This window comes from Zootoca vivipara, chromosome 14 (assembly GCF_965207765.1).
Source record: "Zootoca vivipara chromosome 14, rZooViv2.hap1.1, whole genome shotgun sequence".
NCBI lineage: Eukaryota > Metazoa > Chordata > Lepidosauria > Squamata > Lacertidae > Zootoca > Zootoca vivipara.
The window spans coordinates 1,714,982-1,737,988 of record NC_142597.1 but is presented as its reverse complement, the minus strand read 5'-3'; the positions used below and the strand labels follow the sequence as shown (position 1 = coordinate 1,737,988).

The following is a 23,007-nucleotide window of genomic DNA, read 5'->3' as shown; positions in this document are numbered from 1 at the left end:
CCTTAGGTTTGCTCTAAAGATGGAAACATAATTTGCACACTTTGTGATCTTCACACAATTGTGTCTTCATAGGCTTTTCTCTGTACAGCAGCCTTCCCCAGCCCAGTGCCAGATGTTTTGGACTCCAACTCCTCCAGCAGCTGGTGCTGGTGGGAAGCTGCTCTTCTACAGCTGCCTCAGTCTGCCCTGGTTTCCTGCCCGCCTTGGGGATCAACATTCACAGAGATGGCTAAGTGGGCTATTTCCTATCTTACTATCCCTGCTCCTAGAAGACTGCTGTGAGCCATGGTTATGCAAACAGTTTAGTAAATGCACCTCTGTACAAATCTTCATAAAGAATATAGCGTGTGTCTCTCTCTTTTTTAAATCCCATGGGGAACAGGGAATTGGATGCAATAATAACAGCTCACTCCCTGGCTTCAGCAACAGCCCCTCATAATAAAGTTTGAAGGGATGACATTTTGTGCCTCTGCTCAGATAGGAAGACAGAGCAGCCTGGTGAGGACTGGTACCACTTGCCCAGGGTGGCTTTTACCTCATCAATAATATGCTTGCACAGCTCTGACCCTTACTCACAACCTGAACCACCATAACAGACACTGCAGCCAGCCTTAGCTAAGTGATGCAATGGTTCAAACATCAGCTGTTCCCGTCTATCTCTTGAGTAGGGCTTCCAGCAGGTGTGGAGAATCATTGCCCCCCCTCCTCCAGATGTTGATGAACTAAACAGCAGGGCACTTCCTTTGCAGTATGTCCAGTGTTTAATGCAGGTAACACAACATACACCGTTATGTTGCTACTTATTAAAACAGTTCACTACTGGTATAAGGGACGTAAATCAATACATGAAATATTGGGGGGGGGGTGCTGAACGAAGCTGGCTTATAGCACAGGTGTGTCCCTGTGGCCAAGATCCAGTTCTGTGCTGCAATTATTATTTTTTAACATTTTCTGCAAGAACATGGGTAGCACCGTACTATCATTGCAGCAAGAAGAGAGAGTGTGTGTGAGAGCAGCACTTCTAAATCAGAGACATTCCCAGAGAAGCAAGGCAAGCACTCTTACTTTTTATCTAATCCCAGTAGCATATGTGTGGGTAGAAATGAATATTTTACCTTGCAGCTGCTGTTCCTTGAATCACTTCGTAGACATAGATACCTGAGCTCAGGTCTGGGAAATCCCTGTCCCGCCGTCTCAGTTCACGGATGAGACTAAGGGAAGAGATCAGGACAGTTCAGTCATTTGGGTGGTCTACCCACTAAATGCAGAAACCCCAAATCTAATCAAAACACTGTAGGTGTTTAGCAGCACAACTGAGCCTCCCCCAACTGGTGATAGTGCTGCCAGGAAACATCTCTGCCAGCAGGGAACACTACATGGGCATTTGGTGGGTGTGAGGACACACCTTTCACGTGGGGTGGGGTGGGGTGTCCTACTGCGGCTTCAAAGAGGAACTCTGAGGACATCACCACCATCAACATTTCCCCAAGTTCTACCTATTGAGCAAATATCAAGTTTCCCACTTAAGCTGTTTTAGGGAGTAAGTGGGAAATAATGGTTTAAGGGGCAGTTTACATAACAAAGATCCTGAGTGGCCATTGGCAAATGGGTACTCTAAATAACTTTTTTTGGGGGGGGGCCTTCAATCATGCAATACTAACATGAGCTTGGCCTAATACTGAGAGGCCAGGCAGGGATGTGGGACTGAGGACTTACTTGAAAGTGAGAGGGAGCATTCGGAGTCCCAGGTATTTTTTCTTGGGCCTGATCTTCCCTAGAGAGACATGAGAGTTAGAAGCATTCTCAACAAGTTATGAAAAGAAAGGACAAATTGGGTCTCATCCTCTCTCTTTCTCTGTGTATACAAAGGCCTAAACAAGCAGATTTTCCGGACTTCCAAGAGGGGAAAAGGTAATTTTGGTGGGAATGTATGCCCCAAATGAGAAAAAAGCAGTTTCCCCCACAAAAAAACTGGAAACAATGACTGGAATACGCAGACCAAAATATCATCTTAATGGGAGACTTAAGCGGAGTTCCATCATTAGAAAAAGATAGATCAGCTAGGAAAAAGGATACAAAAGAAGGCAGATTTTTTTGACTTGGCCCAAACTCTAAATTCGATCGATATTTGGAGAGTAAAACATTTGTTTGATAAACAGTTCACTTTTTATTCTCATGTTTATGACCATGACAGCAGTTCACGGATAGATGCTGTATGGATTTCCAAAGAATTGGAATCCAAAGTTTAAAAAAAATGAAATTAATCCCAGGACACTGTCAGATCACAATTCCATGATAATGGAAAGTCAAAAGGAAAGTCAAACAACATTTAGATGGGGACTGCATGAAGATCTATTAGAAGATCAAATTTTCATGGTAAAAGCAAAGAAGGTTCTGGGGGACTATTTAGAAATAAACCTCCACGGTCAGACCAAATTACAAACGGTCTGGGATGCAAGTAAGGCGGTGATGAGAGGACTGTTTATACAACAATATTCAATTGAAAGAAAAAAGGGAAATTTTTTAGATGAAATTATGGAAAAGGAGAAGGATTTGTCAAAAAAGTTAATAAAGAGTCAGTTAAGCAAGCTATTAGGATATTACAAACCCAATACTCTATGATAGTTAATGAAGAAATCAGTTGGAAAATAAAAAGAATAAAGTAGAAATATTTTGAGCATGCAAATAAATCAGGAAAATTGCTAGCGTGACAATTGAAAAAAAGTGAACAGAGGAATTTTATAAGGAAAATTAACATAAATGGGAAAATCACAGATAAAATGAGGGAAATAAGAAAAGTATTTGTGAAATACTTCTCAGAATTGTACAAGAAAGGAAAAGAGAAGACATTTAAAATAGAGGAATATATAAAAAATAGCAATCTGCCAAAAATAAAAGAAGAACAATTAGGAACCCTAAATAATTATGTAACAGCTCAATAAGTCTTAGAAGCAATAAATTGGACAAAAAATGGCAAGTCTCTGGTACCAGATGGATTAACGGCAAAATATTATTAAAAATTAAGTAAATCCGTTAAAGGATGTAATGAATGAAATTTTAAAGACAGGTGAAATTCCAGGAACATAGAAAAAAGTTTATATAACAGTGATTCCAAAACAAGATATGGGTTTAATGCAAATTAAAAATTATAGGCCAATTTCATTATTAAATAATGATTATACAGTGGTGCCTCGCAAGATGAATTTAATTCGTTCCACCGGTCAATTCGTTTTACGAAAAATTCATCTTGCAAAGCACCGTTTCCCATAGGAACGCATTGAAATTTAATTAATGCGTTTCTATGGGCTCTGGGGGACTGGTGGCGGGGGCGCTTGCTCGCATGGCTCGGGGAAGCCAGGTGGCGGCAGCGCTGAGGCGGCCGATCCCAGGCCGGCCTGAGGGCGAGCGCCGTGCACTTTCTCCCGCTCGCCTTGGCGGCGGTGGCGCTGAGGCAGTCGATCCCAGGTCGGCCCGAGGGCGAGCGCGGGGCGAGCAGGAGAAAGCATGAGGCGCTCACCCTCCAGCCGGCCCGGATCGGCCCCCTCAGCGCCGCAGCTGAAGCGCGGCGGGCGCTGCTTGCTGGGGCTTGCCAGGCATTCGTCTTGCGAGGTACCACTGTAAATTATTCGCAAATATTCTAGCTAGTAGGTTGAAAAAAAATTAGCTGAATATATGCATCAAGATCAGGCTGGATTCCTTCCAGGTAGACAGATGAAAGAGAATATAAGAAATATATTAAATGTGAGACTTCCGCTTGGGGTGCCGTAGAAGCTGGCTAAAAATAACATCTCTCCAGCTCCCACGGGGTAATCAGAGGCTGTAATGGGAGTAAGCAGCCTCCCGAAATCTTCCCAGGGGGTACGGGAAGACCCAGTCTCATCCGCAGATGCCCATCAACCAGCTTCGACTTCAGAAGGAAATAGGGGCTGGGGGCACTGGATAGAAAGCCCCCATGGGAGTCTGGATCTCCTGGATGCTGATTCTACGAGCGAACCAGGCTCCACGGCATGAGAGAATAATTGGATATTAGTTGTGGGCATGCTTCAGACGAGGAAGCAAGATTTATTCTGCTAAGCTTAGCCACTGAGAAAATAAAGGATAACAGAGGAATGTTTACATCAGAGCAAGAAATGGTATGTGACGGAGCGGAAGGAGGGCAGCAAGAACTCTAACTGTTCTCTATAACTGTGCTTTATTATTTGTTTTTGTTTAGTTGTTTAGTCGTGTCCGACTCTTCGTGACCCCATGGATCAAAGCACGCCAGGCACTCCTGTCTTCCACTGCCTCCCGCAGTTTGGTCAGACTCATGTTTGTAGCTTCAAGAACACTGTCCAGCCATCTCGTCCTCTGTCGTCCCCTTCTCCTAGTGCCTTCAATCTTTCCCAACATCAGGGTCTTTTCCAGGGAGTCTTCTCTTCTCATGAGGTAGCCAAAGTATTGGAGCCTCAGCTTCAGGATCTGTCCTTCCAGTGAGCACTCGGCCCTGTCTGGCGTAGTCGAAACAAAATAATTCCCCCCCCCCGTAGCACCTTAGAGACCAACTAAGTTTGTCACTGAAGAAGTGTGCATGCACATGAAAGCTCATACCAATGACAAACTTGTTGTTGTTTAGTCGTTTAGTCGTGTCCCACTCTTCGTGACCCCATGGACCAGAGCACGCCAGGCACTCCTGTCTTCTACTGCCTCCTGCAGTTTGGTCAGACTCATGTCGGTAGCTTCGAGAACACTGTCCAACCATATCGTCCTCTGTCGTCCCCTTCTCCTTGTGCCCTCCATCTTTCCCAACATCAGGGTCCTTTCCAGGGAGTCTTCTCATGAGCACTCAGGGCTGATTTCCTTCAGAATGGATAGGTTTGATCTTCTTGCAGTCCATGGGTCTCTCAAGAGTCTCCTCCAGCACCAAAAATTCAAAAGAATCAATTCTTCGGCGATCAGTCTTCTTTATGGTCCAGCTCTCACTTCCATACATCACTACTGGGAAAACCATAGCTTTAACTATACGGACCTTTGTTGACAAGGTGATGTCTCTGCTTTTTAAGATGTTGTCTAGGTTTGTCATTGCTTTTCTCCCAAGAAGCAGGCGTCTTTTAATTTCATGACTGCTGTCACCATCTGCAGTGATCAAAAAGCCCAGGAAAGTAAAATCTCTCACTGTCTCCATTTCTTCCCCTTCTATTTGCCAGGAGGTGATGGGACCAGTGGCCATGATCTTGGTTTTTTTGATGTTGAGCTTCAGACCATATTTTGCGCGCTCTTCTTTCACCCTCATTAAAAGGTTCTTTAATTCCTCCTCACTTTCTGCCATCAAGGTTGTGTCATCTGCATATCTGAGGTTGTTGATATTTCTTCTGGCAATCTTAATTCCGGCTTGGGATTCATCTAGTCCAGTATTTCACATGATGAATTCTGCATATAAGTTAAATAAGCAGGGAGACAATACACAACCTTGTCACACTCCTTTCCCAATTTTGAACCAATCAGTTGTTCCATATCCAGTTCTAACTGTAGCTTCTTGTCCCATTTAGAGATTTCTCAGGAGACAGATGAGGTGATCAGGCACTCCCATTTCTTTAAGAACTTGCCATAGTTTGCTGTGGTCGACACAATCAAAGGCTTTTGCATAGTCGATGAAGCAGAAGTAGATGTTTTTCTGGAGCTCTCTAGCTTTCTCTATAATCCAGTGCATGTTTGCTATTTGGTCTCTGGTTCCTCTGCCTCTTCGAAATCCAGCTTGCACTTCTGGGAGTTCTCGGTCCACATACATGCTTTACTATATACTTAACAAAACTCCCCCCAGAAGAGCCGTATACAACATTTACATAGCAAGCAAGATTGTAAATTTGGAAATTTACTGAGATAATATGGTTTCTTAAATATATAAACTGTGTGGATGGAAAATATAAATATAAAATATAATCAAAGTTTGTATTTTTGGACTTGCCTGGAATGTGGCTAAAGACTCCCTAACTCATGGACATCAAAGAGAAGCAATCTCATTAGCAGCTGGAAACTTGTCAAGAAATTTCTGAGACATGACGCAGTTACAAAATAGATTTCGCCATATTGGAGACAAAGCCGGCTACGATAACAGTCAAAGGGGGAGTGAGCCATAAATTAGATGTGTGTTTACAGTCCTGACCTGACAAAATCTCCCCTGAAAAGGCTTTATTGAGTAGCGGCATGGAGAAATCATCACAGAAGCTTAAAGATTTGATTTACTGGGATTGCTTGAAGATGGCGGCCGCCGGCTGTGAAAAGGACTTTTGGATTTCTGGACTGACTTGGCAAGATACCAGCGTGCAAAGAGACAGTGCTAACTTACCGAAGGGAATCATAGGCATAAATTCACACAGAATTATATACTGTTTGGTTAAACTTGCTTAACTTGCTTAGATTATTGGATATGATCTGGATTATATTGAATAGAAATGCAGTGATTATAAGAGGACTAGGCCTTCTGAGTCTGAAGCATGGGAAATCAGATTAAATTTGTATAATTTGGCAGAAGATTTGGATTAATTGTTTAATTGATATTTAATTCCAACCCAGTTTCTATGTAAAAGAAATGTCTGTAAAGAGTTGACAAAAAATTTGACTGAAAACAAAATAAGATTTTGATGGGAATACCCTGAAGGTGTATTATTCTATTATAAGGATGAAAAATTTAAGATTAAAACAGAGCAGGAGATGAAGGCATTTGGAAGAAGCCATAAAGAGTTGGGAAAATACAAGGAGTGGAAGAGGAACCTGATGGAGATAAATAAGAAATTGAACAGGAAAAATAATAATAATGATAAGAGGGTGAAAAATTAATCTTAGTAGGTACTCATGCCCCAATTGAGAGGAACGTAGAAATCTTGCAAAAATTAGAAGGTTTGATAGATTATATGGATAATAAATTCCAATGATGGGAGACTCTAACTTCTATTGAAATGGACAGATTTTTCAGGTTTGGAAACTAGCAAATTCCATTAGTGGATGAATGGTGACAGGAAAAAATTGGATATAAGGAAACAGCTAATAGTAAAAATCCGACAGTAGGGTGAAGAAACATTCTGAAAACAAATACAGTGGTGCCTCGCTAGACGAATGCCCTGTAAGCCGAATTTTCGCTTTATGAATATGTTTTGCGATCAGAGGTTGCCTCGCAAGACGAGGTTTTCTATGGCCACCGCATCGTCTTGTGAAGCATGGCCATAAAAACCTCCGATCACAAAACCTAGTGAAAGGGGCATTTGTCTAGCAAAAGGGGAACCAGCTGCAGCGAGGAAAGAAGGCAAAGGAAAGATCAGCTGAGAGGCGCTGACAGCTGATCTTCCTTTGCCTTCTTTCCTTGCTGCAGCTGGTTCCCCTTTGTGTTCCGCTGGTCTCTGCCGGTTGCCGCGAGCAGTGAGGGGCAACCGGCAGAGACCAGCGGAACACTAGCGCAGGGAGAAGGCAAAGGTCTTGCCCCGCCGCCTGTCCGATCCAGGCGGAAGGCAGCGAGGAGAATAGCTTCCCCCATCGCCGCCTCTCACCGCGCACAGCCGGCATGGGGCACAGCTTCGGAGACCTCCGAAGCTGCGCCCCATGCTGGGGAAGGCAGGCGGGACGCGGCGGTGGGAGAAGCTCTTCTCCCGCCGCTGCCTCTCGCTGCGCACGGCCGGCATGGGAGACCTCCGAAGCTGCGCCTCATGCCGGGGAAGCTCTTCTCCCGCCGCTGCCTCTCTCCGTGCACGAATTGACCCATGGAACGAATTAATTTCGTCTAGTGAGGCACCACTGTATGTAAAGTATATTAGTAAGATGTGTTGAATGTATATTAGCAAAATGAATCTAACTTCATAACTAGATTTTAGAAAACACTAAGATAACAGGGTATGAACTTTAAAACATAACATACTGGTAGGGTATGGAGGAAGTTTATTAATTTGGTACAGTAAATATATGATTGATTACAAGTCAGGTTACATATGTATATTCAATGTTAAAGTGGACTTAATAGTATTTTTACTTTTGTTTCCAGCTTTATGGATTTTTTTTCTTTTTCTTGTTTTTTCCTTGAAAATGGATTAGATATTTAAATTGGAAAAGTTAATAAAAATGTTTATTAAAAAAGAAATATATTAAATGTGATAGAGTATCTGAAGGTAAAAAATGAGAAAAAAGCAGCAATGATGTTTATAGATGCAGAAAAAAGCTTTTGATAATGCTTCCTAGGATTTCATGTAAAAACTGCTCGGAAAAATCAATTGTGGAGGTAAATTTTTGAAAGGAATACAAGCAATTTATTCAGAACAAAATGCAAACTTAATTGTAAAACAGGTGATAACGAATGAATGTAAAATACAAAAAGGAACTCGGCAAGGATGTCCGTTATCACTGCTTTTGTTTATATTGCTCCTGGAAGTACTTGCAAGAAACATAAGAGCAGACAAAGAGATTACAGGGATAAAAACTAAGAAAAATGAATTTAAATTGAAAGCCTTTGCTGATGATTTAGTAATTACAGTAGAAGATCCAAAAAACTGTCTCCCCAGGGTAATAGAGAAAATCCAGGAATTTGAGGAAGTCGCAGGATTTAAACTAAATAGGAATAAAACTAAATTATTAGTTAAAAATTTAAAAGAAGAGAAAAATGACTTGGTAAAAAGTACTGAGATATGAGATAGAAATCCACAAAAAAGTAAAATATTTAGGGATATGGTTAACAACAAGAAATATAAATTTGTATAAAGACAATGATGAAAAAGTATGGAATGAGATTAAAAGGAATCTAGAAATATGGAGTAGAATGAACCTTTCCCTACTAGGAAGAATTGCCGCAGTAAAAATGAATGTTCTACCGAAGATGCTCTTTCTTTTTCAGACAGTCCCAGTAATGGTTAAGGATGATTCACTCAAAAAAAAAAATGGCAAAAGGATTATCTCCAAGTTTGTCAGGGGGGTGGGTGGGGGGAAGGCCAAGGATTAAACACTAGACACAGATACTAAAGAAAGAGGAGGCTTCGCCCTCCCAGACTTTAAACTGTATTACGAGGCTGCATATTTGGGAAGCACTGGATTTGAAAGAACATGATAACAGATATGAATAGCATGCATACTTATGGTATGGGAAAGTGAAAGTTCATAAAGGTTTCTACAATAATATAATTAGGAGATCATTAATGAGAGTGTGGGAGGTATATAAGGACTTAATAGAATAAAAAACACCTTGGTGGTTATCACCAATTGAAGCTTTGTTGTTCAAATCACTTGACAAAAAGGGAAAGTGGCCTACATATAGAGAACTATTGAGAGCTCAAGAAGGGAAATGGAAAGTAAAAGATTATGAAGAAATCAAAGAACATTTTCAGAGTTAGCTGCATTACAGACAATTAAACGAAATGTATAAGGAGGATTAAAAAAAGGATTCAGTTATACAATTTCCAGATTTCAAAGAGAGGTTATAGAAGAAGATGTGAAACTACTGAAGAAAGCATATTGTATTCTGCTAGAATGGGAAACAAAATACGAGGAGGTTAAATCGGTCATGATTAAATGGGCACAATGAGAGTTTACTATAGATCCCCAAGCCAAACTGAGGACACAGATGATACCTTCCTGGAACAGATGGCCAACCATTCAAAAGGAAGTGAGATAGTAGTAATGGGGGATTTCAACTATCCTGATATTTGTTGGATGTCAAACTCAGCCAAGAGCATAAGGTCAAACAGATTCCTCACTGGCCTTGCAGATAATTTCATTGTCCAGAAGGTAGGAGAAGCAACAAGAGGATCAACCATTTTCGATCTGATCCTAACCAATAGTGATGACCTGGTTGGTTAGTGGGGCAGAAGTGGCAGGATCATTAGGTGGGAGTGACCATGCTCTTCTGGAGTTTATTATACAGCGGAAAGGAGCAACCAAGAATACTAAGACTCAAATTCTAGACTTTAAGAAAGCCGACTTCAGAAAACTTAGGGAAACGCTGGGTGAAATCCCATGGACAGTAATACAGAAAGGGTGTTCATGATGGTTGGGAGTTTGTAAAAAGGGAGATATTAAAAGCACAACTTCAGACAATACCAATGAGACGGAAACATGGAAGGTGCCTAAGGAAGCTAGGGTGGCTATCTAAAGAACTTTTAACTGAGTTAAGATTTAAAAGGGATATGTACAAAAAATGGAAAAAGGGGAAAACCACCAGAGAGGAATTCAAACAAATAGCCAGCACGTGTAGAGACAAAGTCAGAAAAGCTAAAGCACAGAATGAACTCAGGCTTGCTAGAGAGGTTAAAATCAACAAAAAGGGCTTTTATGGGTATGTCCGTAGCAAAAGGAAGAACAAAGAAACAGTGGGGTCACTTAGTGGAGAAGATGGTGAAATGCGAACAGGGGACAGAGAAAGGGCAGAACTCCTCAATGCCTTCTTTGCCTCAGTCTTCTCCAAAAAAGAAAACAATGCCCGACCTGAAGAATATGGAGCAGATGATTCAGCAGGGGAAACACAGCCCAGAATAAGTAAGGAGGTAGTACAAGAATACTTGGCTAGTTTAGATGTATTCAAGTCTCCAGGGCCAGATGAACTACATCCAAGAGTATTAAAAGAACTGGCAGAGGTGATTTCAGAACCACTGGCAGTTGTCTTTGAGAATTCCTGGAGAACAGGCAAAGTCCCAGCAGACTGGAGGAGGGCAAATGTTGTCCCTATTTTCAAAAAGGGGGACAGAGAGGACCCAAACAATTACCGCCCTGTCAGCCTGACATCAATACCAGGAAAGATTCTAGAGCAGATCATTAAGCAAACGGTCTGTGAGCACCTAGAAAGGAATGCTGTGATCACTAAAAGTCAGCATGGGTTTCTGAAAAATAGGTCATGCCAGACTAATCTGATCTCATTTTTTGACAGAGTCACAAGCCTGGCAGATGAAGGGAACGCTGTGGATGTAGCGTATCTTGATTTCAGCAAGGCCTTTGACAAGGTGCCCCATGATATTCTTGTAAATAAACTAGTAAAATGGAGGCTAGACAATGCTACCATTCAGTGGATTTGTAACTGGCTGACTGACCAAAGCCAAAGGGTCCTCATCAATGGCTCCTCCTCATCCTGGAGAGTAGTGACTAGTGGGGTGCCACAGGGTTCTATCTTGGGCCCAGTCGTATTCAACATCTTTATCAATGACTTGGATGATGGGCTTGAGGGCATCCTGATCAAGTTTGCAGATGACACCAAATTGGGAGGGGTGGCTAATACCCCAGAGGACAGGATCACACTTCAAAATGACCTTAACAGATTAGACAACTGGGCCAAAGCAAACAAGTTGAATTTTAACAGGGAGAAATGTAAAGTACTACACTTGGGCAAAAAGAATGAAAGGCACAAATATAGGATGGGTGACACCTGGCTTGAGAGCAGTACATGTGAAAAGGATCTAGGAGTCTTGGTAGACCACAAACTTGACATGAGTCAACAGTGTGATGCAGCAGATAAAAAAGCTAATGCAATTCTGGGCTGCATCAGTAGGAGTATAGCATCTAGATCCCTAGATCCCTAGGTCCCCAGCGCCTGCATATTTCTGCCTCATTAGCGAAATAAGCAACAGTTCCGAACCCCTGAGGAAGGAGCAGAAGAGAGGAGGTAAGAAAGTCCTCTTCTCAGAGAGTAGCGCTCAATCCCTGATCTTTCCTGACAACTGCACATTTGGGAAAGATGCTGAGCGAGAGGCTCTCGGCTCCTCACAACGGGCAGCTCTGCCTTGGCGGAGCTCGGATCGCCCGCTCCGACCTTTGCCGCTCTTCTGGACAGTTATCCTGCAATTTTCTTGTCAGCCTTATTATGAAACACTTGTGGCGGCCTCGCTAGCCAGGAACGTGGCTGGCCCACCACCAACACCAGCCCGCCAACCACCCTCGTTAGTCTTAAATTGCTGCTGGTTTATCCTGAGGCGCTCCTCCCCCACCCTCGCCCCGCCCGCCATTAGGCGCCATCAAACACCCTCACACAACGGCGTTTGTGGCTGGAGCAGGACACTGGAGCGCGCGGGCGCGGCTGCTGGTTGGGAGGTTGGGAGAGAGAGCGGAGGGAAGCGGTGCGTTTCCGCGCAGGCGCGCGCGCTGTTCCGTGACCGATCTCACTGAATCCTTACTTGAAATCTCCTCTCCAGACCAAAAATAGCGCCGGCCCTCTCTCTCCGAGCACCATAGAGATAAAGGAGGGGCCATACAGGGGAAAGGAGGGGGGAGGGAGGGAAAAAATGTGGCGGTTGGTCAGCTGGGAGAAGCCTGGCAAGCGGGGTTATTATGGCGGGCGAGGAAGAGGCCGGGGACACGGAGAAGGTAAATGAGCTGGGAGCGGAGGTAAATGAGCTGGGAGCGGTTTTTGTGCTGTCAGCAGCACGCCAACCGCTCAAGACCTGAGCCGGGTGGCAATGTGAGAGGGGAGTGCGTGGGTAAGCGCTGGCGAACGCTCTGCGTCCAATCCCTGTGTCCCTGGGGCACATGCGCCTTAGTGCACAAAACAGGACACACGGAATCTGGACGCAGAGACACAGGGACTTTATTATATAGGATTCTATGAAGATATAGGACATAATATACAATTCGAGGATTGGGGAAAACTATGGAAAGTAGATTTGACATTTACAGATTGTTCTCTTCTGAAGGAAAATTACATGAAAATGATGTATAGATGGTATATTAAGTAAACATGGCAAAAATGTACAAAACCGGGTCAAACACATGTTGGAAATGTAAAGAAAAAGAAGGTACGTTTTATCCTATGTGGTAGGAATGTAGAGGTTAAAATGTTTTGGGAGATGATATATAAGGAATTTAAAAAAAAGACTTATTAAAAAACCAGAAGTATTTTTGATAGGGATTTTAGGACAAGAAAAACTAGGAACTAATTTATGTATGCTACAACAGCAGCAAGAGTCTTATTGGCACAAAATTGGAAGATTGAGGAAATCCTGAGGAAAGAGCAATGGCAAGATAAATTGATGAGTTATGAGGAGATGGCAAAGTTAACATACAGAATACGTGAGAAGGACAATCATGACTTTAAGGAAGAATGGGAATTTTTTACAATTTACTAAAAAAGACAACAAAAAGACTTGGACTCCTTGGCAGGTTTTGAATAAACATTCACAAATTTATTGGCAGAACATATGACAGATAGAGAAGCTCTATACAGCCAGCAAAAACAAGACCTGGAGCTCACTGTGGCTCAGATCATCAGCTTCTTATAGCAAAATTCAAGCTTAAACTGAAGAAAGCAGGAAAAACCATTGGGCCAGTAAGATACAATCTAAATCAAATCCCTTATGAATACACAGTGGAAGTGAGGAACAGGTTTAAGAATTGAGATTTGGTGGACAGAGTTCCTGAAGAACTATGGATGGAGGCTCGTAACATTATACAGGAGGCAGCAATGAAAACCATCCCAATTTAAAGGAAATGCAAGAAAGCAAAGTGGCTGTCCAATGAGGCCTTACAAATAGCGGGGGAGAGAAGGCAAGCAAAATGCGAGGTAGATAGTGAAAGATACAGGAAATTGAATGCAGACTTCCAAAAAATAGCAAGGAGAGACAAGAGGGCCTTCTTAAATGAGCAATACAAAGAAATAGAGGAAAACAACAGAATGGGAAAAACCAGAGATCTGTTCAAGAAAATTGGAGATACGAAAGGAAGATTTCATAAAAAGATTACCATAATAAAGGACAAAAGTGGTAAGGACCTAACAGAAGCAGAAGACATCAAGAAGAGGTGGCAAGAATACACAGAGGAATTATACCAGAAAGATATGGAGGTCTCGTACACCCCAGGTAGTGTGGTTGCTGACCTTGAGCCAGACATCTTGGAGAATGAAGTCAAATGGGCCTTAGAAAGCACTGCTAATAACAAGGCCAGTGGAAGTGATGATATTCCAGCTGAACTATTTAAAATTGTAAAAGATGATGCTGTTAAGGTGCTACACCCAATATGCCAGCAAGTTTGGAAAACTCAGCAATGGCCAGAGGATTGGAGAAGATCAGTCTACATCCCAATTCCAAAGAAGGGCAGTGCCAAAGAATGCTCCAACTACCGCACAATTGCCCTCATTTCACACGCTAACAAGGTTATGCTCAAAATTCTACAAGGCAGGCTTAGGCAGTATGTGGACCGAGAACTCCCAGAAGTGCAAGCTGGATTTCGAAGGGGCAGAGGAACCAGAGACCAAATAGCAAACATGCGCTGGATTATGGAGAAAGCTAGAGAGCTCCAGAAAAACATCTATTTCTGCTTCATTGATTACGCAAAAGCATTTGACTGTGTCGACCACAGCAAACTATGGCAAATTCTTAAAGAAATGGGAGTGCCTGATCACCTCATCTGTCTCCTGAAAAATCTCTATGTGGGACAAGAAGCTACAGTTAGAACTGGATATGGAACAACTGATTGGTTCAAAATTGGGAAAGGAGTATGACAAGGTTGTATATTGTCTCCCTGCTTATTTAACGTATATGCAGAATTCATCATGCGAAAGGCTGGACTGGATGAATCCCAACAACAACCTCAGATATACTGATGACACAACCTTGATGGCAGAAAGTGAGGAGGAATTAAAGAACCTTTTAATGAGGGTGAAAGAGGAGAGCGCAAAATATCGTCTGATGCTCAACATCAAAAAAACCAAGATCATGGCCACTGGTCTCATCACCTCCTGGCAAATAGAAGGGGAAGAAATGGAGGCAGTGAGAGATTTTATTTTCTTGGGTTCCATGATCACTGCAGATGGTGACAGCAGTCACAAAATTAAAAGACGCCTGCTTCTTGGGAGAAAAGCAATGACAAACCTAGACAGCATCTTAAAAAGCAGAGACATAACCTTGCCGACGAAAGTCCGTATACTTAAAGCTATGGTTTTCCCAGTAGTGATGTATGGAAGTGAGAACTGGACCATAAAGAAGGCTGGTCGCTGAAGAATTGATGCTTTTGAATTATGGTTCTGGAGGAGACTGTTGTTAGTCCCTCGGACTGCAAGAAGATCAAACCTATCCATTCTGAAGAAAATCAGCCCTGAGCGCTCACTGGAAGTATTGAGGCTCCAATACTCATGAGAAGAGAAGATTCCCTGGAAAAGACCCTGATGTTGGGAAAGATTGAGGGCACTAGGAGAAGGGGATGACAGAGGACGAGATGGTTGGACAGTGTTCTTGAAGCTACCAACATGAGTCTGACCAAACTGCGGGAGGCAGTGGAAGACACGGGTGCCTGGCGTGCTCTGGTCCATGGGGTCACGAAGAGTCAGACATGACTAAATGACTAAACAACAATGGCAGATAAAGTAACGATATGTACAAATTTATAACATGCAGAAAATAATATGTATTAACAAATCAGAATGTGGAGCTGAGGGAAGTCTCGAGGGGGTGGGAGAGGGAGGGAGGGAGGAGGGGGGAAGGGGAAAATAATTGATTATGTTGATTGATAATTTGGTTTGCTAAAACTGTCTAATAAAAAATTTATTTGAAGATAAATAAATAAATAAGCAGATGTTCCCCTGCTCTGCACTCAAAAAAGGACAGAGGGATTGTGTGAACTGGACAGAAGGTTCTCTGATAGCCTTAAAAACATGTCTATTATATATTCCTAAGAAAGTGGGAAGCTCCTTTCCAGGGATTCAGAGAAGAGTCTTAACCTGCCCTGCCTGGAGATGTTGGCAATTGATCTTGGGGTGCAAAGCAGTTGCTCTCCTGCTGAGTTACAGCCCTTTCTACAACCTACAGGGAGTTTCTGTGTGGGAGAAACAGGCTTCCTATTACCTTTCATGTAGCGATTGTGATAATCTTCCAGGAACTGGCGGATTCGATCAGAGGGGATGGCAAAGGAGATGCCAGCTGTGACCTTCAGGGTGTTCATTCCAATGACTTCACCATCCTAATGGAAAGAGAGCAGCCGTTGTGGCCAAGTGGAAGGATTTCCATCCCTTGATATGTCGGAAGAAGCAAGAATTATGAGAGTGGTAGTCGGGGGGTGTATGTGTTCAATTAAGGCCAGCAGGTCGGCAGCAACAATAGCTCTGTTGGGAGGGCAGTGCCCATACAGAAAGAACTCAAACCAACCAAGCTGGCCAGAAGAAGTCCTGAAATAGTCGAATCCAATTTTTGAAGTGGTAAAAGCAAACTCTTAACAATACTTCTAAATACTAATGCTTTTTAAAGTAGAATTTAAGTTGGGATGTTAGCTAAATCTGCTTCTCATGCAACTCAAAATCCTACTGCCTTCACCCCCAGAGCTACATAGAAAAATGAGTGAGATTGAACAAAGATGATTGCAGAGCATTGCAGAGAAGTGTATCTCGCTCTTGGAATCCCAATTATGGAGGAATAATCTGAGAGTAATTGGCATCATAGAATCATAGAGTTGTTATAGACTAGTCATCTATCTAACCCTGCAATGCAGGAATCTCAGCGGAAGCATTCATGACAGAGGGCCATCCAACCTCAGCCTAAAAGCCTAGAAGTAAGGAGAGTCCAGCTCTCCACCTCTCATGGGAGTCTGTTCCACTGCTGAACAGCTCTTACTGTCACAAAGTTGTTTCTGGTGTTCAGTTGGAATCATTTTTCTTGTAACTTGAAGCCTCCTGAGCAGGAGAAAACAAGCTTGCTACTTCTTGCATGTGACAGCCATGGAGATACTGTACTTGAAGATGGCTCTCATATCTCCTTTTCCAGGCTAAACATACCCAGCTCCCTCCACCATTCCTCATAAGGATTGGTTTCCAGACCCTTGATCATCTCGTTCGCCCTCCTCGGCACACCTTCCAGCTTGCCAACAACAAATTGTGGTGCCCAGAATTTGACACAGTATTCCGTGTGTTCTGACCAAGGCAGAATAGAGTAGGACTATGACTTCCCTTGATCTGAATACTATGCATCTGTTGATACAGCCTAGAATAGCACAAGCTTTTTTTGCTGCTGCATCACAATGTTGACTCATGTTCAGCTTGTGGCACACCAATATGCCTAGATCCTTTTCACATGGACTGCCAAGCTATATTTGTGCACCTGGTTCTTCCTGTCTCAGTGCAGAACTTGCATTGGTCCCTATTGGAATTCATTTTGTTAGCTGGGGCCCAGTTCTCCAATCTTTTAAGATCATTTTGAATTCTGATTCTGTCTTTTGCAACATTAGTTACCCCTCCCAGTTTGGTCTCATCAACAAATTTGATGAGCATCCCCTCAATTCCTTCAAGTAATTTATAAAGACGTTGAACAACAACAGGCCCAGGACAAAACCCTATGGCACCCGACTTGTCAGTTTTTTTTGCCTGCCTCCTGTCTGCAGCGACCTCACCTATTCTCCAGGAATTCTCCAAGATCATAGACAAAGGCTCAGAGTACAACCACAAGCTCCTTTAGTAACCTTGGATGCAGCTCTTCACACCTTGATTCCCTTTAATCAATGGATTGACAATATGACAACACTTGCAGCTTACAGGTGAAACTCGAAAAATTAGAATATCGTCGAAAAGTTCATTTAGAATAGAATAATAGAATCATAGAGTTGGAAGAGACCACAAGGGCCATCCAGTCCAACCCCTGCCAAGCAGGAAACACCATCAAAGCATTCCTGATATATGGCTGTCAAGCCTCTGCTTAAAGAAATCCAAAGAAGGAGACTCCACCACACTCCTTGGGAGTAAATTCCACTGTCGAACAGCTCTTACTGTCAGGAGGATCTTCCTAATGTTTAGCTGGAATCTTCTTTCTTGTAGTTTGAATCCATCGCTCCATGTCTGCTTCTCTGGAGCAGCAGAAAAAAACCTTTCACTCTCTCCTATATGACATCCTTTTATAGATTTGAACATGGCTATCAAATCACCCCTTAACCTTCTCTTCTCCAGGCTAAACATACCCAGCTCCCTAAGCCGTTCCTCATAAGGCATTGTTTCCAGGCCTTTGACCATTTTGGTTGCCCTCTTCTGGACACGTTCCAGCTTGTCAGTATCCTTCTTGAACTGTGGTGCCCAGAACTGGACACAGTACTCCAGGTGAGGTCTGATCAGAGCAGAATACAGTGGTACTATTACTTCCCTTGATCTAGATGCTATACTCCTTTTGATGCAGCCCAGAATTGCATTGGCTTTTTTAGCTGCTGCATCACACTGCTGACTCATGTCAAGTTTGTGGTCTACCAAGACTCCTAGATCCTTTTCACATGTACTGCTCTCAAGCCAGGCGTCACCCATCCTGTATTTGTGCCTTTCATTTTCCCCCCCCAAGTGTAGTACTTTACATTTCTCCCTGTTAAAATTCATCTTGTTTGCTTTGGCCCAGTTGTCTAAGGTCATTTTGAAGTGTGATCCTGTCCTCTGGGGTATTAGCCACCCCTCCCAATTTGGTGTCGTCTGCAAACTTGCTCAGGATGCCCTCAAGCCCATCATCCAAGTCATTGATAAAGATGTTGAATAAGACTGGGCCCAAGACCGAACCCTGTGGCACCCCACTAGTCACTTCTCTCCAGGATGAGGAGGAGCCATTGATGAGCACCCTTTGGCTTCGATCAGTCAGCCAGTTACAAATCCACTGAATGGTAGCATTGTCTAGCCTGCATTTTACTAGTTTATTTACAAGAATATCATGGGGCACCTTGTCAAAGGCCTTGCTGAAATCAAGATAGGCTACATCCACAGTGTTCCCTTCATCTACCAGGCTTGTGACTCTGTCAAAAAATGAGATCAGATTAGTCTGACATGACCTATTTTTCAGAAACCCATGCTGACTTTTACTGATCACAGCGTTCCTTTCTATGTGCTCACAGACCGTTTGCTTAATGATCTGCTTTATTTCAGTATTCAACTTAAAATGTCAAACCAAAATAGGAGATAGACTCATGACATGCAAAGCGAGATATGCCAAGCCTTTATTTGTTGTAATTGTGATGATTATGGAGTACAGCTGAAGAAAGGGACAAAGGTGAGAGCTGTTTCCTTGTTCTGCTGGATCTCTCAGCGGCTTTTGACACCATTGACCATAACATCCTTCTGGACCGTCTAGAGGGCTTGGGAGCTGGGGGCACTGTCATGCAGTGGTTCCGCTCCTTCCTCCTGGGCCGTGTTCAGAAAGTGGTGGGGGGGGATGAGTGTTCAGACCCCTGGGCTCTCACTTGTGGGGTGCCTCAGGGTTCTGTCCTCTCCCCCATGCTTTTCAACATCTATATGCAGCCGCTGGGAGAGATCATCAGGGGGTTTGGGCTGGGTGTCCATCAGTATGCTGATGATACCCAGCTCTACCTCTCTTTTAAATCAGAACCAGTGAAGGTGGTGAAGGTCCTGTGTGAGTGCTTGGAGGCGGTTGGAGGATGGATGGCGGCTAACAGATTGAGGTTGAATCCTGACAAGACAGAAGTACTGTTTGTGGGGGACAGGAGGCGGGCGGGTGTAGAGGACTCCCTGGTCCTGAATGGGGTAACTGTGCCCCTGAAGGACCAGGTGCGCAGCCTGGGAGTCATTTTAGACTCACAGCTGTCCATGGAGGCACAGGTCAACTCTGTGTCCAGGGCAGCTGTTTATCAGCTCCATCTGGTACGCAGGCTGAGTCCCTACCTGCCCACTGACTGTCTCTCCAGAGTGGTGCATGCTCTAGTTATCTCTCGCTTGGACTACTGCAATGCGCTCTATGTGGGGCTACCTTTGAAGGTGACCCGGAAACTACAACTAATCCAGAATGCGGCAGCTAGACTGGTGACTGGGAGCGGCCCCCGAGACCACATAACACCGGTCTTGAAAGACCTACATTAGCTCCCAGTATGTTTCCGAGCACAGTTCAAAGTGTTGGTGTTGACCTTTAAAGCTCTAAACGGCCTCGGTCCGGTATACCTGAAGGAGTGTCTCCACCCCCATCGTTCTGCCCGGACACTGAGGTCCAGCGCAGAGGGCCTTCTGGCGGTTCCCTCGCTACGAGAAGCCAAGTTACAGGGAACCAGGCAGAGGGCCTTCTCGGTGGTGGCACCCACCCTGTGGAATGCCCTCCCACCAGAGGTCAAAGAGAACAACAATGACCAGACCTTTAGAAGGCATCTCAAGGCAGCCCTTTTTAGGGAAGCTTTTAATGTTTGATGGATTTCTGTATTTTAGTGTTTTGTTGGAAGCCACCCAGAGTGGCTGGGGGAACCCGGCCAGATGGGCGGGGTATAAATATATTATTATTATCATTATTATTATTATTATTATTCAAAATCTCAGAAAATTAGAATAGTGCTTAGCTACTCAATCCATAACACCTGCAAAGGGTTCCTGAGCCTTTAAATGGTCTCTTTGTCTGCTTCAGTACGAATCACAATCATGGGAAAGGCTGCTGACCTGACAGTTGTGCAGAAAGCCATCACTGAGACCCTCCATAAGGAGGGAAAGCCTCAAAAGGTACTGTATTTTCCTGCGCATAAGACTACTTTTTAACCCAGGAAAATCTTCTCAAAAGTTGGGGGTTGTCTTATACGCCGGAAAATACGGTACTTGCAAAAGAAGTTGGATGTTCCCAAAGCACATTAATGGAAAGTTATGTGGAAGGAGAAAGTGTGGAGGAAAAAGGTGCACAAGCAGCAGGGATGACCGCAGCCTGCAGAGGATTGTCAGGAAGAGACCATTCAAACGTGTTGGGGACTTTCACAAGGAGTGGACTGAGGTTGGAGTTAGTGCATCAAGAGCCACCACACACAGACGGATCCTGGAGATGGGCTTCAAAGGTCCTATTCCTCTTGTCAAACCGCTCCTGAACAAGAAACAACGTCAGAAGCGTCTTACCTGGGCTAAAGAAAAAAAGACCTGGTCTGTTGCTCAGTGGTCCCAAGTCCTCTTTTCTGATAAGAGCAACTTTTGCATCTCATTTTGAAACCAAGGACCCAGAGTCTGGAGGAAGAATGGAGAGGCACACAATGCCAGATGCTTGAAGTCCAGTGTGAAGTTCCCACAGTCTGTGTTGATTTGGGGAGCCGTGTCATCTGCTGGTGTTGGTCCACTGTGCTTCATTAAGTCCAGGGTCAACACAGGTGTCTACCAGGAGATTTTGGAGCGCTTCATGCTTCCTTCCGCATACGAGCTTTATGGGGATGCAGACTCCATTTTCCAGCAGGACTTGGCACCTGCCCACACTGCCCAAAGTACCAAAACCTGGTTCAGTGCCCATGGGATTCCTGTGCTTGATCTATGGGGCATTGCCAAGAGAAAGATGACACCGAGCAATGCAGAAGAGCTGAAGGCCGCTATTGAAGCTTCCTGGTCTTCCCTAACACCTCCGCAGTGCCACCGGCTGATAGCATCCATGCCACGCCGCATTGGGGCAAATTGGGCAAAAGGGGCCCAAACCAAGTACTGAGTACATATGCATGCTTCTACTTTTCAGAGGTCCAATATTGTTCAATTTGTAATCCTTGTTTTATTGATTTCATTTAATATTCTAATTTTCTGAGATTGTGAATTTGGGGTTTTCTTCAGCTGTATGCCATAATCATCACAATTACAACAAATAAAGGCTTGGCATATCTCGTTGCATGTCATGAGTCTATGTCCTATATTGGTTTCACCTTTTAAGTTGAATTACTGAAATAAATGAACTTTTCGACGATGTTCTAATTTTGTGAGTTTCACCTGTATGACGTAGACTTTGTCTAGACAAATATATTAATATTTGGAGCCAGTTTATACAGAATGTAGTGAGTTATTAATAACATGTATGTATCCCCGTGACGGTTGTGAGCTCCCGTTGCTCAGTCCCAGGTCCTGCCCACCTAGCCGTTTGAAAGCATGTCAAAGTGCTCCTGCTCCAGCGGGAAGGTAAACGCCATTTCCGTGCGCTGCTCTGGTTTGCCAGAAGCGGCTTAGTCATGCTGGCCACATGACCCGGAAGGTGTACGCCGGCTCCCTCGGCCAATAACGCGAGATGAGCGCCGCAACCCCAGAGTCGGGCACGACTGGACCTAACGGTCAGGGGTCCCTTTACCTTTATTACAATAAAAATATCACACACACACATATATGTATGGATACGAAATTGATGACACTTAATGTATTACACTGTATTTCCTATACTTTTTCCCTTTCACACCTTTTTTCTCTTCTTTTATCACTTGTTTTCTCTATAAATGTATTTTTTTTAATACACAAAAAAATACGGATAGTGGCTAGTGGAAGAATGCTAAAGAAAAACACACATTTTAAATTTAGACAAAAATGAGGGGTGAGAAAGAATGAAATAATATCTTACCAGGTTTACCAATGGCCCTCCAGAATTCCCATACTGCAAAAGAGAACGGAATTGGAGGTTAATCAATCCATTCCAAATCCACCTCCTCTTACAGAATTCACAGGTGATTGAACATTTGCCAATGCGCTTCCAAAGTGTTTACAGCCCATTCTGCCTACAATCATCAGAATTTTCTTAAGTCTGTAGTGTGTTAAGTAGTGTGTTTTTTAACTCCATTAAAAAAAAAACCCAGCCTCTGCTGACTTGGCTTCAGCTTCTCAACCACCTGTGCTTCTGTGCACTCATGGAACTCATGCATGTGCTCAAGGAAACTTGCATTTAACTTTTAGACATGTATTAAACATGTATTTAACTTATAGGAGGAAACACATTTCAAAGCAGCAAAACTGTATGTGTAAAATATGTGCCTGCCTGAATATCCCAGTGGGTAACTGCATCAGGCCAGATCCCCCATCCCTACTTGTCAACACGACACAATGTCAGAGGACCCCTTTTTCTCTTGCAGCAACGTGGCAAATTGTACAACCATGGAAACTCAAAGGCCAAGCAAGCATTGCTTGAAGTTCCTGCTGATTGGTGCTGACTTCAAGCCCCCCTTGGACAGGGTCCCCCCTTGCTGGCTTCAGGCTCCATTTCCTGGCAGGGCTTGGCTGCGTTATGGACTTCCCTGTGGCTATCTCCTTGGGCAGCCTGTCACTGGCAACCAGCTGACTAGTGCAAACGACAAGCCTCTTTTCCAAGGCACTCTCAGAGGCATGTTGGCAGCCCCTTCTCTACCTGTCCCACAGGTATGATGATGTTG

General features: G+C 43.7%; 1 protein-coding gene across 1 annotated transcript in view; it reads right to left on the bottom strand.

Moving 5' to 3' along the window:
* HTRA4 (HtrA serine peptidase 4) overlaps window positions 1-23,007 on the bottom strand; it is a 30,645-nt gene that overhangs the window by 2,003 nt on the left and 5,635 nt on the right. The window contains exons 5-8 of the mRNA XM_035138992.3: window positions 22,206-22,238; window positions 15,765-15,879; window positions 1,717-1,774; window positions 1,116-1,211 (exon numbers count right to left, since the gene is read on the bottom strand). Of these exons, the coding sequence (XP_034994883.1) occupies window positions 1,116-1,211; window positions 1,717-1,774; window positions 15,765-15,879; window positions 22,206-22,238 (302 nt within the window). The remainder of the gene's footprint in view (window positions 1-1,115; window positions 1,212-1,716; window positions 1,775-15,764; window positions 15,880-22,205; window positions 22,239-23,007) is intronic.